We start from the raw sequence: 17,696 nt of genomic DNA, 5'->3' as shown, positions 1-17,696 counted from the left end.
TAATGTTTCCCCCAGAGGGCCACGAGGGAAATAAATTACAGTCAAAAGAGTTATGTCTTTCCAGTATGGTTTCTTCCAAAGTAATGAATTCATTCAAACTGCAAACAATAAAAGTACCCTGTGTGCTTTTTAATTGGATGGACTTCATTTATTAAAATTTTCACCTTGTTTGCCAAGTGGTCAGTTAATAGTAAAGAGTAGTTATTTTAGCAGTTGCTAGGTAACCAACAGTTGGAAAAGGCTGTTGTCAGTTGGTTCATTTTCCCTTCATTTTCCCTCAGAGTGAAGTGGCCACCATATTGTTGTATAAGCATTTTGTGCATAGGTGCTGAGAAAAAGTAGATCACTTTTGAAAGACACCACAAATTGATAGCAAACGCTGCCTTATAAATAATTGATTCAAACAACTTGGCTGAAAGGTGAAACCAGTAATTTGTCAAAATCCATTCTCAGTTAGTTTTTTCTCAGTTAGTTTTTGTAGCAATATTTAAACTGGTAAAATAAGGGCCCTGGCAGCCTATGCCATCCTGTGTCATGTCCACTACCTAGCACACCTGATAAGGTTGCTGTTGTTAAATAGGGCTATGTTTTGGCATGTAATGGGTACCTGTGCCAACTGCTGGGCTGTGTGTGAATGTGTTTTAATGAGTTTCCTGTTCTTTCCTCTAGGACACTGAGATCATCAACACAGCTGTTCTGACCGGGCGAACTGTGGCTATTCCCGTGAAGGTGGTTTCCATAGAAATGAGCGGGACTGTCACGGATGTGTCGAACGCTGTCCAGTGCAAGTCCTCTAATGAAGATATAGTCAAGGTACGGCACAGAGGAGCCCTAAGGGAGCGCTCACCCTTCACTCACCTCGCTCATGGAAAGAATGGGATGATGCCGCACTTAAGTGGCCATCGAGTGGGCATCAAAACATCATTAAAGAGTCACATGTGTGCTCTTGGCTCGATGGCCTCGGATCTCCAGGGACAGTCATTGTGGGCTAGTTCTTTCTAAATCAGAAACCTACGCCATGGACTTAATATAGATTTTTAAGAGTCTGTAATTTCTGACTAGGGATGGCACAGTCCCCAGAAGATTGTCTCTTATTTATTACATCTAAAAGGCGCACACTGAGAAATATTTTGTCCTTAAAAATGATTTAATGTGTTATTTCTATTACTTTGTTATGTGTTGCATTTTCAAAGTGAAGGCAGGTATAAAGAATTAGAACGTCCTGGGATCCTCCCTAAACGTGGCCCGCAGGGAACACTGGACTTAAAATACTGCCTCCTCATCTCGTAGATAAAATAATCAGCCCAATGTAGCCTCTAAGCCCATTGTCTGTTCGTCTGTTGACTAATCCTTTGCTGCCAGTTCTTTTTTCCTCAAGCGGATATGGTTTGTAGTACCTAGAAAGAGAATTCCCTCGTCTATTTGTTTTCTTTGTTGTTCTTTTATAAAGTGTGAAGACTGTAGTGCAACTATAAACCTATTTTCAATTATACATTATTGCTTTATTTTATAACGTCCCCAATAATCTCTATATGGTAATTCAGTTTGTTTCAATGTAATAGCTTGGAATTGGTTCAAGGTAGTGCTCTGCGCAAACCTTAAATGCATGCAAAACAATTTCAGAATGAACAGCGCTAATTGGATTTTGACATAAACACACTGTGTTTGTTGAGAAGAAAAGGGCCATAAAGTCACACCCGTATGGGGGAAGAAAATTTTTCCTTTTAATCCTTTCAAGATTGAGAGTTCTCATTGAATCTTACCACGCCATGGTAGGTATCTGGTCTGTGTTATCTCATGGGCCCACTTGCCTGGTCATTGAACTGGAAGCTCTGAATGAGCCCCTCAATTTAAGATGTACATAAGTCCTGAGAGTCCAATAAAACACTCCCCAGAGTATAAAAAGGTTCACACAACAGACAGGAAAGGCTCTGGCCTAGTACATTTTCCCTGATAACATTCAGACTGTAGCCATGCATAGTATATTAGTAAATTCATGAATTTATGGGATTATATTACTTTCAGTTTATGTGGACTTGCAAATTGATGTGGTAATTGGTTGAGCCTATATAGGAGCACTATATGTGTTCATTTCATAAGCTGGCCTTTATGAACTATATCTTTGGTATGGTTTCCCTGTTTTATGAATAGTGCATGGCAAATGAATAGCCTGGCCCCATTTGAATATAAAGGATGGCGGATTTATCTGGGCAATATTTCTTAAGACATGCGTGCAGACTGTTGAGTTTAAGGAAAGTGTTGGTGAGAGTGAGTCTGGATGGATGATGTGTGTGTGTGTGTGTGTGTGTGTGGGGGGGGTGGGGGAGTGGGTATGTGAGGGGTTGGGGGGGGGGGGTACCCTGTGGGGCTTTGACACCGAGCAGGAAGCACTGAGTGCCACTCTCCCAGCTGATCCTTCCTCCCTGGGCGCTGTGAGTCACGCTGGCCGTGTGAGGACACGCAGCTCCACAATCCGCTGGTCATCCACCGCTCTCATGGGGCTCGCCACCGCCCCAATCATCACCCACCAACATGACACGTCTACTTCTCATCCCCGAACCTGACAGAAGGAGTCATGTTGGCAGGCTGGGTTGACCTTTGCTGATGGTAAAAGGGGATGTAATGTAAAAAGATGGCTGATCGCCCTAGTCCCTTTTTACTTGTTTCAGTTGCCATGGAAAGGTGGCGAAAGTATTGCTTCATCATACTGTGCACTTGTTTTTATACCAGTCACTTGATGAGTGCCTCCATGAGAGATGCTAGAGGAACGCAGCCCCCAGTGCGTGCTGAATGGTGGCACCAGTGTGCTTACCGTGCACTGTACATGCAGCGCCTGTCTCACCGATGTCGGCTTGCGAAGCGAGTTCTCCTCCCTCCCGCCTCTCACTTTGGGCCTAAGTGGGGTAGGGACGCTCGGGGGCACGCCAGTCCTCGTGCCACTTTGCCCTGACCCCTCCCCGGCACTTGATTGGCACCATGGAAGGTGCCACAACAGAGTAGTGGCCCCATGCCACGCTGCTGCTGGCCACGCGCATGATCGCACTGCCAACATGCCCTCCAGAGCCCCCAATGCCCGTAGTCCATGACAACTTTTGACTCGCAATTAGCCGATCGAGTTTATTGAGGGTCGCAGGAGCCGTTTCAGCACAGCCATGCGATGCTCCGCCAGGCCTAAACTGAGGGGTGATTTGCCTCTATATCAATATGCATATATTTTATCTTGGCACTGATGAAATGTATGATGGTGTAATTGTCCACCTAACCAGTGTGGTGAGAAGCTGACAGACCTGGATAATGGTTTTTAAATAGCTGTGTGATTGGCCTCTTTGATTTAAAAAAAAAAAAAGACATTTTTCGTTCGTTTTAACAGGGTTGTGCCATAAACAGCTACGTGTTGATAAATATGCTTTTGTTGTCTGTTAAGCGCAGCATAGTAAATTCTAGCAGAGGGCTGGGGAAAACAGCGAAAGACATGTGATTCCTGCTACCTGCTGGTGTCTGCAGTCTCTGCTGTGTGTGGGCACACTGTGTGGTTTTCAGCCACATGTTGAGAGACAGTGAGGAAAGACCTCCAGATCAATCCTCCCTATTGATAGGATGGATTATCGCACGGGGAGTCTGGGAAGGCGCAGTATTTTATTACACTGATATCCCACACTATGATGAATCCCTAGCCCTGAAAAGACGGCAGATCTCGACCTCCATTTGCAGGAGATTAGCTTCTCTGATTACAGTGTCAGCTGCCCGAGACCCTCCGATAAATCATAGATGGTATCCCAAAGCAAAGCCAGCTATCTATTACAGTAAATAATTTATTAATAAACGATGCTGAATTTATGAGAATCTGGTTGCTGACTTTTGAGATGGAGGCAAATACTTGTCTCACTGCCACGAGTTTTCTTACTCCATAATTGATCCAAGGAGTGCATATTATATGGTATCCGAGGTCTATTTAGAGCTTAAATTTAAATGCACCATGTGTGTAATTGCAAGTGTGTGTGTGTGTGAGTGTGTTGAAATGTGTATGCGTATGCTTAGAGAGCGTTTGACTGAATACAGTATTTATCTTTTCTCATTAATTTCCCCTTTAATAATTACCCACATACCTTCACAGCAATTTTCCAACGCAGCCTTTTCTGACAGATGGCTGTTGAACAGCAACAGGGTTCTGCTTCACATTATTTTAGCCTTGTAAAGGCATGACACTTTTCTTTCATCTTTGAATCTAAATTGACACTGTTTCAAAACGGTCATTGTCCAGGTCTCCATGAGCTGCGACTACGTGTACGTAAACGGAAAGGAGACGCGCGGCTCCATGAACGCCCGGGTGATGTTCACCTACGAGCACCTGAGCGCCCCGCTGGAGCTGACCGTCTGGGTGCCCAAGCTGCCCTTGAGCGTGCAGCTGTCTGACAGCCAGCTGAGCTTCATCAAGGGCTGGAGAGTCCCCATTCTACCAGACAGAAGGTAAGCAGCCTTAATTCATTCACCCCCCTTTATGTGTGTGTGTCACTGTGTGTCACAGTTTGTGTGTGTGTGTGTGTGTGTGTGTGTGTGTGTGTGTGTGTGTGTGTGTGTGTGTGTGTGTGTGTGTGTGTGTGTGTGTGTGTGTGTGTGTGTGTGTGTGTGTGTGTGTGTGTGTCACTGTGTGTCACTGTGTGTCACAGTTTGTGTGTGTGTGTGTGGGTGGGTGTGGGTGGGTGGGTGGGTGAGTGAGTGGGGGTGTGTGGATGGGAGTGTGTGGGTGGGTGGGTGGGTGAATGAGTGGGGGTGTGTGGATGGGTGTGTGGGGGGGGGGTGTGATTGTGTGGGTGGGTGTGTGTGTGTGTGGGTGGGTGTGTGTGTGTGTGTGTGTGTGTGTGTGGGTGGGTGTGTGTGTGGGGGTGGGTGGGTGAGTGAGTGGGGGTGTGTGGATGGGTGTGTGGGGGTGGCGGGGGGTGTGATTGTGTGGGTGGGTGTGTGTGTGTGGGTGGGTGGGTGGGTGTGTGTTCTCTCTCAGGTCTGTCTGGTTTTATTGGATTGAAGCCTAATCCTGGCATTCGAGTGTTAGCCCCGTTGGTTGTGATGAGATCAAATTCCTGTGTGTGGAAATCTCTTGAATCTCCATATTTTAAGGTGTACTGTGTAACACGATTAGCAGTGGTTTTGCTGTAATATCAGATTGTTTTTATGCAGATGTGTCGGTTTTCACTTTTGATAAAATGCCTCCTTTTAATTGAATGCCTTTTAAATGGACCATTAAGATGGAAATGCAATCTCGTTTTGCTGATTCTAATCCCATTCAGGCTTGAGGTAAATCCATATGAAGCTACCCAGATCCTTAGCACAGTTCCCTTCTTGAGTTAACTAGGGAAATACACTACTGTGCACGTAAACCTGTGTACACTCACAAAGCGTAGGAGGTTCCTGCGCTTTAATAATTAAAACTGTCATTACAGAGTCTCTTAGAAGAGTGAAAACTTGAACATGGTGTGTTTTCACCTTGCTTGTTGAACGACTGACACTCATAGGCTGAGCCGTTAATTATGCAGACGTCTCATTAATTTTAGCTTGCCCTCATTCGGATCATTTGCGCAAACCGTTCCCAGTCTCGGTCGACTCGAAAGCCGATGGAAGAATGGTTCACTGGCTCTTTCGTGGGTGGTTGTTTAAAGAAGAAGTGAAAATAAGTACCATTGCAAAGGGAGCCAACTGGGCATTGGCGCACCAGTTTGTGGAGGATCCTAATGAGAAGAGACAAAGTTCTGCTCAAGATTCCGCCCATGTCCAGGTATGTCCTCCCTTGAGGTAAACTCCCAGTGACCCAATGGAAAAGATAACAGCAGGAGAGCACCTCTCTCCCTTCCCTAAAGAAAGAGAGAGGACTTGTCTGTTAGCTTCACTGCCTCCTTAACTGACGAGGCTTGCCTCCCCCAAGGCCACTGTTTACCCCACGCTCAGGCAGACGAAGCCCAAACCAAATAAGCTCTCTCTCTCTCCGTCCCTCAGAGCTGCATGTCCAGCTCACAACACATGTTCTGCTGATGTTTATGCTCTCCGGCTGCCTGCATGGGACTGCTCTACATTCTCCACAGCTTTGGAAATCAATGTGATGGATATGCTTTGTCAGTCCATGACAGACAACCTGCACTTGTACCTCTCAAGGTGTCTGAGGATACGTCAAAGAGGAGATTAATTAGCTCGGCTGGCGCAGCTGGGGAGGGAGGGAGGGTTTGCCCTATTACGAGGTTTCACTGCACAGGAGACGGCCTCTTTAAAACACACAGCCTCCTGGCTAGCTACAGGCTCCTCCATTGCATTAGAATGCAAAAGCGCTTTGCAATGCAAAAGTCAGTTTCAACCTTGTATTATGGCAATATATTTTTGTGGCTGTGTAATCACAGCTGTCATTGATTCGTATTAAATTGTTTTAAACCCATCCACCATTTTCTCTCAGAACCGCCCGAGACAGCGATGATGACGACGACGACGACCGCAAGGTGAGCCGCGGCTGCGCCCTGCAGTACCAGCGCGCCCAGGTGAAGGTGCTGACCCAGTTCCACACCACCTCCACCGAGGGCACCAACCAGGTCATCACCATGCTGGGCCCCGACTGGCAGGTGGACGTCACCGACCTGGTGCAGGACTCACTCAAAGTGGCGGACGCACGGGTGGCGGAGCTGGTGGACCGCACGGTGCTGGTGGGCCTGGAGCTCGGCTCCTCCACGCTGAAGGTCAGTCAGCTCCGAACGCTATAACCACACAGAATATGAAGTACCATTTGTTTACAGATTCTGCCACTTCTAAAAGAGCCATTTTGAATGCAGACATACATTTAGCATCTCTTTCCTCGAATGCCAATAAACCTCTAAGCGGAATCCTAAAGAGTTACTGTCAGTGCTTACTGAAATTGAAGGACATAAATGCAATTTAGTCTAAACAGCCTGAACATTTGGCCACTTAAACAAGCAACTGTTATTTGAAGCGCAGATCAGCCCATCCCTTCAGATTCATGGTTCAGGTGCTGTAATGCCCATTGCAGAGGGTTTCAGACTATGATAGATGATCTCTCTCAGCTGCTTCAATCCTGCTCATCTGCCACAGCATCTGCTGTGAATACAGGGTCACTCCAAAGGGGTTATAATGTTGTTCCCACACGCAAGATGAGCCATTTATAACTGACAATAGAGGGATGCTGGAAAGTTCTCGAACCGATTAGAAGAATGCAACTTTCTCCCCTTGTCCTTCTGCTCCTATCTCTAAAATGAGTTTTTAGCAGGCTATTGAAGAGTTCAATATTGAAGGAGAAAATGAGGAATCTTTCCTTTGAGTTTGCAATGAAAGTGTTTTTTTTTTTTTCATGAGACTAAAGAAAATTGTGTAAGAAAATTACACAAAAGAAGTAATGGCATAGTCCAGACAATCAATTAGACTTGATAATTGGCAAAGTTTAATCCTACCATCTCCATTTCCAGCTGTTAATGGTTGGAATCTAAAATTTTGTCATCCTAAATGTTCTCATCAGTAAGGATGAAAACGGTTACTAGTAAACTTAATTTCCAAAGTCATTAGTAATTAAAGGACAGTGCAAGTACTTTTGCATATTCCCCAGTGCCAGTTGGAAATTGGAAGGAAGCTAAGTGAAGCCCCACAAAAATATAGCATTTCTTTTTACTAGTGCTGTCAATCGATTAATCGCTTTTTTTCTTCTTAACAGTGAAGCCTGTAAATGGCAATTTAAATGTGAAATCGCAGCATTCATGTAGAATTAACACAAAGGAAGTATGTTTAAATTCAAATACTATTGCTTAATCTTTTTAACTTTGAAGTCAGACTCTCTCCTGTGAACTACAGATCTCCAATAAAACCATCTAAATTGACTGAGAGCTTCAAGTCATATGTGTAGCATGTCAAGTGTGACAGGACTTTTATTTTAAAATGGGATTGAGACGACGTGGAGAAGCACAGAAGAAGAGAGACAGCCTTTTGGGGAGGGAGCTAGCAATTAGGTCAGCCGTGAATAGTTAGAACATGATTAGGTTAGTTGTAAATTGAAGTGCTTAATAAACTTGCAAGCTTCTGAATTCATCTAAGCTTCGTTTCAGGTTTACGTTAGATGCCCCCAGATATTTTAACCATTACATATGCACTATCAGACATAATAACAAAACCCAGGCAGCTGTGTTAATTGCATACATTTTTTAACGCTTCAAATATTTAAAATTAATCGCAAAAGGGTGTTAATGTTGACAGCATTACATTTTGCACAAAAGACATTGACATAAAAGTCCTCAGTCTCACACTCTTTCTCTCTCTGTTCTGCATGCAGTCACGTTCACACACTCTCTCCCCCAGATCATGATTTGGTTGCGATACCTCTTACTAAACAGTTCCACTGTTTTAGGAAAGTTTTTCTAAGAAGTGCAACAATGAGAATTGCCCGGGCAGGCTTCCTTCAGGGAAAATTAGTCTAATGGACCATATACTGAGAAAAACAGGGGACAACCAAGTCCAGCCGACTAGTGATTAGCCTGTGGTCATAATTACCTTTGCACTGTTGTTATAAATGGAAGGCACAGATGCACAAATTACTCCCATTAACTTTCAGAAAATGGCTGCGTGTGGGCCTTTTCCTGGAGGTTCACCTAGCCCTCCAAGTTCATTCCGAAAGGACCATTTCCACTGAAATTGCAACTCTTTCTGTCTATTCAAAGAGTCGATCGAAAGAGATTTTCATAGACTTTGTGGGTGGATCGACAGAAAATAGTTTGAAGCCACGTGCACGTATATATGACTGCAGCCCCCTCCACCCCCAAAACATACTAAACATGCGACAGTGGTACAGGAGGTAAAGAAGTCGTTTAGTAATCAGAAGGTTGATTTGATTCCCTGTCGAAGCGTCCTTGAGCAAGACACTGAACCCCTAATTGCTCCTGATGTGCAGTGTGCCATCAGTGTAAATGTAAAATTGGTATACATTGTAAGTCGCACATATGTAAGTCACTTTGGATAAAAGCGTCTGCTAAATGACTAAATGTAAATGTAAATGTGTAGGCGAGTGGGTATATATATAGCTGAATGGTCAATGAGTTATGAATTTTATTCCAGTACATTAGTCGGTCATTGACAATGAACATCTGCGACTTTGATAGAAGATAGAAGAGGCCATGTTAGCTAAAGTCATGTCTTTTGTACTGTGACTGTTAAAAGAGAAAGTCATGTACAAAGTAAAGATCAGTAGTTTAGATCATGTCTTTTGAATTTCGTCGACATCAGCGATGAATGTCTCCACCACAGGCATAGACTAATAGACTAAAAGCAACAGAACATCTAGCCATGACAGAGAAATTAAATAGAAATAGACAATTCAGTATTTTTCCAGCCCTGATACCATGAAATTTCCTTGAAAGTAATTTATTTGTTTATGGGTAATTGTTTCTCACTACTTCATTACTACCTTTGGAACCTCACCATTATATCTCACCATAACTACATTTAAAAGGTAATTCCATATTGACTACAAGATATTACCATTTTGTTACAGATTTGTTATGACAGTAAATGGGGTGGATTATTGTTATAAACAAGTTGAAAACAACGAAGAAACTTTTGTGGGAGTACAGCCAGTCTATTCTTGTAGAGGGGCTATCTTGAGAACAATATGACTTTTGTTTTCTCTAATCTATCATGAGTATCTGCATCCAGTATAAATTACACTTCAACGTTTAGAACTGGTGTAGCACAATATAAAACGTTGCAAAAATACATAAATAAATAAATCAATCTGACAGTCAGGTTCAGCTTCTTTGGTTTTTTTTTTTTTACTCCTGCCTACTTCATGTTATTTAAGGGCTGTCCATGTCTTCATAGGTGGAATCCCCTCTTACTGTGGAGGCAGTGCTGGGAGAGGCTGCTTTCTCTGTCACAGACGAGAAGGTCTCTATCCTGGAGCTGCGAGCTCATGCCATCTCTGGATTAACACTGTCACTGCAGCCGAGTCCTGGCAACAGCCATACAATGGTCGCTAAGGCAACTGGTCTGCAGACTCTCACCACCCCCAAGCAGGTATGTTGACTCTAGGTTATTCGTGATACTCATGATAATTACACTCCACAAAATAATTGTCAGACAGATCAGGAATGGGTCTGTAAGGCAGTTAATGACATGGCTTCCCAAACATTTGCCCCTTAATGCTCCTTGATGAACTGCTTCATGTGAGTCCAGTGTTCTGAATTTTCATGTTGGAGTGACTGCCTCTTGAGTGGATTTCAAACCCTTGCAAATACAGAGGTACTGCAAGTAAGCACTGGACATGATGTCATTTAGAGTTCTCTGCATGCTAGTAATTGGCTTATTCTACTCAGCAGTGTTTTCTGTGTGCTGGATTTCACTTGCAGGGTTCTGAATTTCACATCCAAGTGTCATGGCAACTATACCCTATGTGTGCAGTAAAAATAGTTGCTTCATTACCTCGATGACCTGCGAATATGTGAGGTAAAAACTTGCAGGCAACACAGGTGTGAGACTGCAGCTCTATTCACAGCACCAGGGAAAGTTACAAGCAAAGGGTCAAGCAACAAGTCCAAGGCTCTGTGGGGCAAGGCCACTTATTATTACAAACTTAACTCATGTCAAATGTCATATACAGTCCCATTATTTCAGTGAAAGACACGTGGATACAGGCATATGGCCAAACTAGTTTTGGCTGGTTTCTATCAAGACTAGGAAAAAGTGATGACTCGAGGGGGATTTTACAATACTCTATATCCATCCTACTGTCTTCCTATTGTTGTCATCAAATGCTCCATCCCATGGTGTCAATTATGCACGTCAGCAGCCCGTCCTGCTCATGTCTGCCCAAGGGAGGTCCCCATGGTCCTGCTAATATGTTCCACATGTTCCTCGTTAGAATAAGGAATTTGTGTATGCACCAAAATGCATGTTGCAGTCATAAGACCTCAGGGACAGAAAGGAAGAGTATATCTTTGAAACTTACACACAGTAAAAATATTTTATATCTCAACTAACCACTCATAAAGTGTATAACACAAAAATGAACCAACATATGCCAGATTCTGTGGTCTTTGAGCATTATAATTAACCTCACCACAAGAATCCTGTTGGATCATTTAGTTTGACTTGATAATAAGTGTGTTTGTTAAACATATTCAAATTGAACCAGACTTAAATACCAGGACAGAAAATGCACCTTGATATCCAAAAGCACAGTAACGTGGACCACAGTGGGCCTTGATTACTCTGCCATTCGCACCAAGCCAAATACATCTTGTCAGTCTGTTTGATATTCAGGTTTATTAAATCCTGCCAAGGAACTCGGCTCACAGTGTGAGAATGTCTTGTTTAATAAGAGGCCAAAAACATGCCGCCACCTCAGCTCCCCCCACTCTCAGCCAGTACCTGGGGGCTGTTGTTCCGTCGCTTTCTAATCCTCCCAAAGTCATAATTGGACATGCGAGCACACACACACACACACTCCCATTTTGATAGAGGCTTGGCCTCCTCCCCCCAAAGCAGAGGGAGCAGGGGCTTGCTCTCCGAGCCCCTGTGCCAGTGGCCAAATCCAACATCAGACAAGTAGGGTCTTCATCCGGCTCTGCATTAAAAGCCCATTTCTCTGGCCTCTCCCTTGCTTGAGCACCTTTATATTTAATTAGCGTAATGTCTTGTCCTAAGTGCTCTCTGAGGCCAGAACCATAAATGCAAGTGTTTTTCCTGCCCCGGGACCTGATCCTCAGAGGACTTCTCAGGGCTATTTCATGCAGCCACACAGCTAATCTGCTCTGCTGGCCGCTCCCCTCTGTGACGGACAACCTGCCACAAGGCCAAACACTGTGCTGCGGCTGTGTTTCTATTTCCGAATGCTCAGCTCGCACATTACACATTTTTCTGCCGAGGCCTGTCTTTGCTCCGCTGCCTCTGCATAGGCGGGCGCCGCTGACCCTCCTAATGATTAACATAATGTCCATCCACCGGAAAGACTTTGCCCAAAGTGGTGAATGGAAGTTCATAAAAACCTGTCGTTTTAGAGGCACATCTTCTCGCATGCGCTTCTCTAGCCAAATGTCTTCGGTCAGTTAAACTCTCCCCTGTTTGGCTTTGTGATGATGTATCCTCATAATAAAACGGGTTCAGGGGTGATGCACCAAGGCACATAATGCACGCCTGCGGCGAATAGTTGGGAGTGCAAATTTGATCCCATATTTAGGTCTGCACCTCTAATGTGGCAGAAATGTGCCAGGTTCACGAGGAGAGACGTCATGTTTGCTGTATTATTCAAATGATCCATTTCAAAGATCTCCTTCATCTTGACAAGTGCAGCTGACGGGAACAGGGCCCCCGAAAGGGAATGGCAGCAGAAACCTTGAAGTCACTGCGTGACAGAGGAGCTTGTCAGCACCCCGGCCCTCCTGTGTCCTGTTCACGACAAGTACATTTCAGTGGATTCTTGTCTTCTGATTTAAAAAGAACAAAGCTGCTGGTTGCTAAAAGGTCTCTGACGGAGAGAAGCTGTTGTTTTTCTCCGGTTACAGTACAGCAGAGAGTTCTTTCTTCAGAAACGAACTTGTATTGCCGGGGCGTGAGCTCAAGCAGAGCATTATTTCTATTGTTCCACTGGCCCATACACTGTCTGTCAGATAAGGCATGTGCAGTCAGGCAGATCTGTCTGTTGCAGCCCTCTGGACAATGGCCAGCATCTGTCCTGGGATGCTCCCTAGCACTCCCTCCTCTCTCACTGTGACAGAAAGCATCTGAACTGCCCCTGCCTCTCGGCTGCAGAGTCACCTTTGCTGCCCAGTGCTGCCATACAGAGAGCTCAACAGCTCAAAATGTATGACAGACACGCAGGCTAGCCTTGCCTTTCCAACAAGGTGAGGTATTGAAGTGCCCCTTTTGGTTAAAAAAGGAAGTTGTGAGAAAGTTATCTTTGACACATTGCCAATGTCACTGTATATGTTATGGCCTAAGTAAGAATCTATATGGTGGAAACGCGCGAGTTGAATTCAAAATGATCCTTTTGTTTTTGAAAGCGGTTTGGATGCATTCAGATGTATGTGAAAATGAAGATCCTGATGAAAGTCCCATCAGCTGTTGTAACTCACTCCATGTTTCTCTCTCTCTCTCTCTTGCTGTTTGTTTTGATGCCATCTGCCTCCTGTAGGAAGCCAGCTTGTCTGTGTGGATGTACTACAGCGACAACACAGCAACCCCCCTGAGTCTCTACGATCCCAAAGACTACAACCTGAACGCCTCCACCTTTGACGACAAGGTGGCCAGCGTGACTCAGCAGTTTCAGCGGTGGCCTGTCATCACGGCCGAGGGAGAGGGGTCCGGAGACGTCGTGCGCGTGGAGATGACCATATGTGAGGCTTGCCAGAAAACCAAACGCAAGAGCATCATTAGCTCTTCGTCGGTGTACGTCAAGGTTCGCTTCGGGCCGGAGGAAGACTCGGAGGAGGAGGTCGAGAGTGAGACTGAGACCAGGGAGTCCTTGAATACGAGGCGACCAGTTATCGACCCCAACGTTGGAGGTGCAGGCTATGTGCCATCCAATGAGCAGCCTGCCAGCGTTCCCATTGATTACACCAACTTCCCAACCACCAGTAACCAGGAACCTCCAACGGAGGAGGATGAGGAAGAGGATGACGATGATGATTATCCTCCCTTGCCTCGCAGCATGACCGATCTGGAAATTGGCATGTATGCCCTTCTCGGCGTCTTCTGTCTGGCCATCCTGGTGTTTCTCATCAACTGCATTGTCTTCGTCCTCAAGTACCGGCACAAGCGTATCCCTCCGGAGGGCCAGGCCAACATGGACCACTCGCATCACTGGGTGTTCCTGGGCAACGGGCAGCCCCTCCGCGCCCAGAGCGACCTGTCCCCCCAGCAGGTGGAGAGTCCAAGCAACCCGCTGGAGGGTGTGCAGACCTGCTGCCACGGGGACCACCACAGCAGCGGTAGCTCCCAGACCAGTGTGCAGAGCCAGGTCCACGGCCGGGGCGACGGAAGCTCCGGAGGCTCCACCAAGGAGCACGCCGAGAATGACAGCTCCCCCACATCCAAACGCAAGCGGGTCAAGTTCACCACCTTCACCACACTGCCCACCGAAGACATGCCCTACAACTCCATCCCCATCGCCGACGAGGAGGACATTCAGTGGGTCTGCCAAGACATGGGCTTTCAAGACCCCGAAGAGCTGCGTGACTACATGCGCAGGATAAAGGACATAGCTTAGTGTGTTGATGCCCTGTAGGGCTTTCTAGAGCTTTCTAAAGACTTTCCTTTATATTTTTTGCTTTTCTTCACTTTAATGGAGGTATTTTTTCAAACTTACAAAGGCCAACTACAATGGTTTTTTTTTTTTTGTTGGGTTTTTCTTTGCACAGTGCTGTTACCCGTACACATTCACACTTTAACTGGCAAAAGAAACAACAACAACAACAACAACAAATGGATCAATGGAAAGCCAAAGACAGGACTAGAGGTTCTCAATCACTAGCAAAATGGCTTCGTGTGTCAGATCTCTCCCCAGGGATAGCGGAGGAAAGTCTCAAAGGGAAACAAATGTTCCTGAGATGAGCTCGTTCAGCAGAATGGAACTTCTAAGTGCTCCGCCACTCCCAGCTCGGTTGAGCGCTCACTAACACGAGGACATGATCAATATAAGTGGAATGCATTAAGTCTTGGCTCAGTTTTCGTAAGTTTGTCAAAAACCCAACTATTTTCTCCAACTAAGAGGCCTTTGATGTGCAGAAGAGAGGGGCTTGAGGTGGACTGATTTGCGTCATCTCAACTGACTCTAAAGTAGAGTTGTTGTCATAGATATGTAATGGATCTTATTTTTATTTGATTTTATTTGTTTTTTCCAGTGTGGGAAATAACTGGATTTATAACTCTTCTTATTAATTCTTGTTACAACACATGCTTTGTTTGAAATTAGTTTCTTATGTTTGCTTTATTTCATGAATATCATAGCTGGTTTATTCACCCTCTTAGTTCAGTCAGATGCCTTATTAAACAGATTTCGCCAGTCACTAACAACTTAAGTGACACACTGTTTTTTTCCACATTGGTCACAGCCAATGCTGGAAGCAATTACCAATTACCAATTCAAACAAAATGCCATGAGTTGCAACATTTGGGGAAAGATAAGAGCTTGTACATTGTGACATTAAATAATTCTCTCCGACATTCTTTGCATGAAAGGAGGCACAATCAGCAATTTTTTCCAAATTTGTAAATGTTTGTATTGTAGTAATTATCTAACCATACATAAACAATATTAAAGGACATTCTGTATGTTATCATGCATTACATGCATGCAGTGCCGGGTCTGCCCTCCAGCCTTCCCCATGTGTAGATACCATGGCCAGCTGAAGAACCTACGCTGGAGCGGAACATTCAGTGATGCGGGGAGCCCCGACAGCATGGGACCGCAGCTGGGGAGCAGCGAGGATGTTCTGTCTCAACGCTTTAATATTTGGTATTTTTACAGTTTTATTTTTGCCACTCCCACTAATTGTACAGTTTAAAACCCAGTTTTAAAGAGCAAAAAAAAGTGACTACTTAGCGAAAGTGAACATCAAAGGGTCCGTGATCTAAACCTCCGTTTACTTAGCCCTCACTGATAAGGGATCATGCCACTCCCCGTTGGCGCTCGCCAAATCACGCATTGGTTTTGTGTTGCGTTATACACTCATCCCATTACCTCTGTCTGGCAAATGTTCAATGCAGTGTTATGTGACAGGCACGTAGATCCAGTAATGTTTTAGTGCACTGCTGTTGTTAGCCCCATTTTTCACACTAGTAAATGCCAGTGTGATTGGCTGGTGGCAGTGGCACGTTAACGCGTTAACTTACAAGTAGTCTCCGAGGACTCTAGCAGGACTAAGTTAGTTGTAGATCTTTCTAAACTTGTAGAACTAGGAGCTCACACTAAGATTGGTCCACTGAAGGACGCGATGACATTTACTGGTGTAGAAATGTTGAAGGTCACAATCTGAAAGCATTGAGTTAGTTATGTAGTGGCCATGGAGGAAATGCAGTTCCTTTCCTGAGCCCCAGACTTCTGTTAATGGGTGTCCATACTAATGAGGGTTGTTTTCCATTTTAACAGTAAGAGTAATATTTTGTCACACTTAATTTGTTTTGCAAAGTCACACGTAGAGTGTTTCTCCTTCATCACATATATAATCAGGAAGAGGTTCTGCCATTGCCTTGATGCACTGTCCTGAACCTCAAGCACGATTAAAGTACCTCTTGCACCTCAACCCTGTTGACATTTTGTCCCTTGGCACTCCTAACACCCAATACTGAGTCCTATGCCTTATTTAATTTCCAACACCTCTCCTGTGTGTGTCCAAGGGCTTGTCTGCATAGTGGCCCAGCTGTGGCCATGTGAACGTTTTTATCATCAGCTTATGTCGAGGTGTTTTCGTGATTGGATTCGCGACAAAAGGCAAGCCCTTTGTAATTTTTAGTTTGGATATGACAAAGTAAATTAAGAGTTGCTAAATAAAAAAAAAAGACATTTATTTTAGACCCAAAGTTCTCACATTTTCAGTGCTGGTGTCTCAGGATGAATGTATAACTCTCAACTGTACTTTGACCATCAGATGAATATTTTGATCATGTGTGTTTCTGTGGTAAGTTTCTACTAGCAGCTCTTCACCCTCCCCCACCCCCTTGATTTCCCCCAGAAAATATACTGTAACACATAATGTTACCACAATTTTTACATTTATGATTGTTTTATATTTTTCCTCCATGTATATATGTATATGCAAAACCATTTTGTAATGTGTGACTTTGGTGAAAATGTGCATCACATGCATTTAATATTTTATTTTTGTTTTAGTTATTCCGAGCTGCTACTAGGGACTTGACCTGGCCAGATTCTATGGTTGAATTCTTTGAGCTGTACCCTTCGGGGCCTGCGTCTGCGCGGTAGAAGCAGCTTCCTGCTGTCACATTGGTCATGTACAGAGCACTGTTAAACTTATTGTATTCTCCTCAAAAAATCAACCCTTGTATTTCCCCTTCTATGTAATTACTAAAGAAAAATACAATGCATAAACTTTGTATTTTGTCGCCTTTCATTGTACAGTGCACTATAATATACAGGTCACATCCCAAGAGGCTAATGCTACATTTAGCAGTAGCTAATCTGCAATAAATAATCACACACTCAGAATAGGCCTTGGTCATGGTGTCATGGGCATAGCAATCCATAAAAAGATTTCATCTACATCTTTCATAGTTCTTAGTTAATAAATAAATAACTTATTTATAATGTTCTCATCTTAGACATTGATTTGAAATTAAAATGTATGTTCATTAATTAATTAAATTAAAAGTCAAAATCATGTGAAACAATGTAAACATTCATAAAACATATGGACTGGGCTTATTGACCTCCAGTGACAAAACTACATATCAATATACCAAACGACGTGTTGCAGTTGACCGTTTTGTACGTTTTTGTTCAGCAAAACTCCTGGTGTGTGTCCGGGAAAAAGTGCTTTGCCACAAGAAAACGTAAAGTGAGATTGAGTGCCATTTCACGAGAAGCAGCAGTTTACAAGGTGGCCTGTTCTAAATGTGAAACCGTCTTCCAGCACCTGAATGACATAAACAGATGTGTCACTCCCAGCATGATAAATGAGAGGGAGCCAAATGTGCGAGCCAACTTCTTTACA

The 17,696-nt window shown here is 44.2% G+C and overlaps 1 protein-coding gene across 2 annotated transcripts in view; it reads left to right on the top strand.

Annotated features, from left to right (window-relative positions):
* The window catches only part of tmem132e (transmembrane protein 132E), a 165,074-nt gene extending 148,000 nt beyond the window's left edge, over nt 1–17,074 (top strand). For both annotated transcript variants that reach the window (XM_031571523.2, XM_012821931.3), the window contains exons 5-9: nt 670–813; nt 4,262–4,467; nt 6,437–6,713; nt 9,850–10,044; nt 13,160–17,074. In XM_031571523.2, the coding sequence (XP_031427383.1) occupies nt 670–813; nt 4,262–4,467; nt 6,437–6,713; nt 9,850–10,044; nt 13,160–14,233 (1,896 nt within the window). In that variant the 3' untranslated portion in view covers nt 14,234–17,074. The remainder of the gene's footprint in view (nt 1–669; nt 814–4,261; nt 4,468–6,436; nt 6,714–9,849; nt 10,045–13,159) is intronic.
* The last annotated feature ends 622 nt before the right edge of the window (nt 17,075–17,696 follow it).

This window comes from Clupea harengus, chromosome 8 (assembly GCF_900700415.2).
Source record: "Clupea harengus chromosome 8, Ch_v2.0.2, whole genome shotgun sequence".
NCBI lineage: Eukaryota > Metazoa > Chordata > Actinopteri > Clupeiformes > Clupeidae > Clupea > Clupea harengus.
Note: the sequence above shows the minus strand (reverse complement) of the source record. Positions and strands in the feature narration are given on the sequence as shown.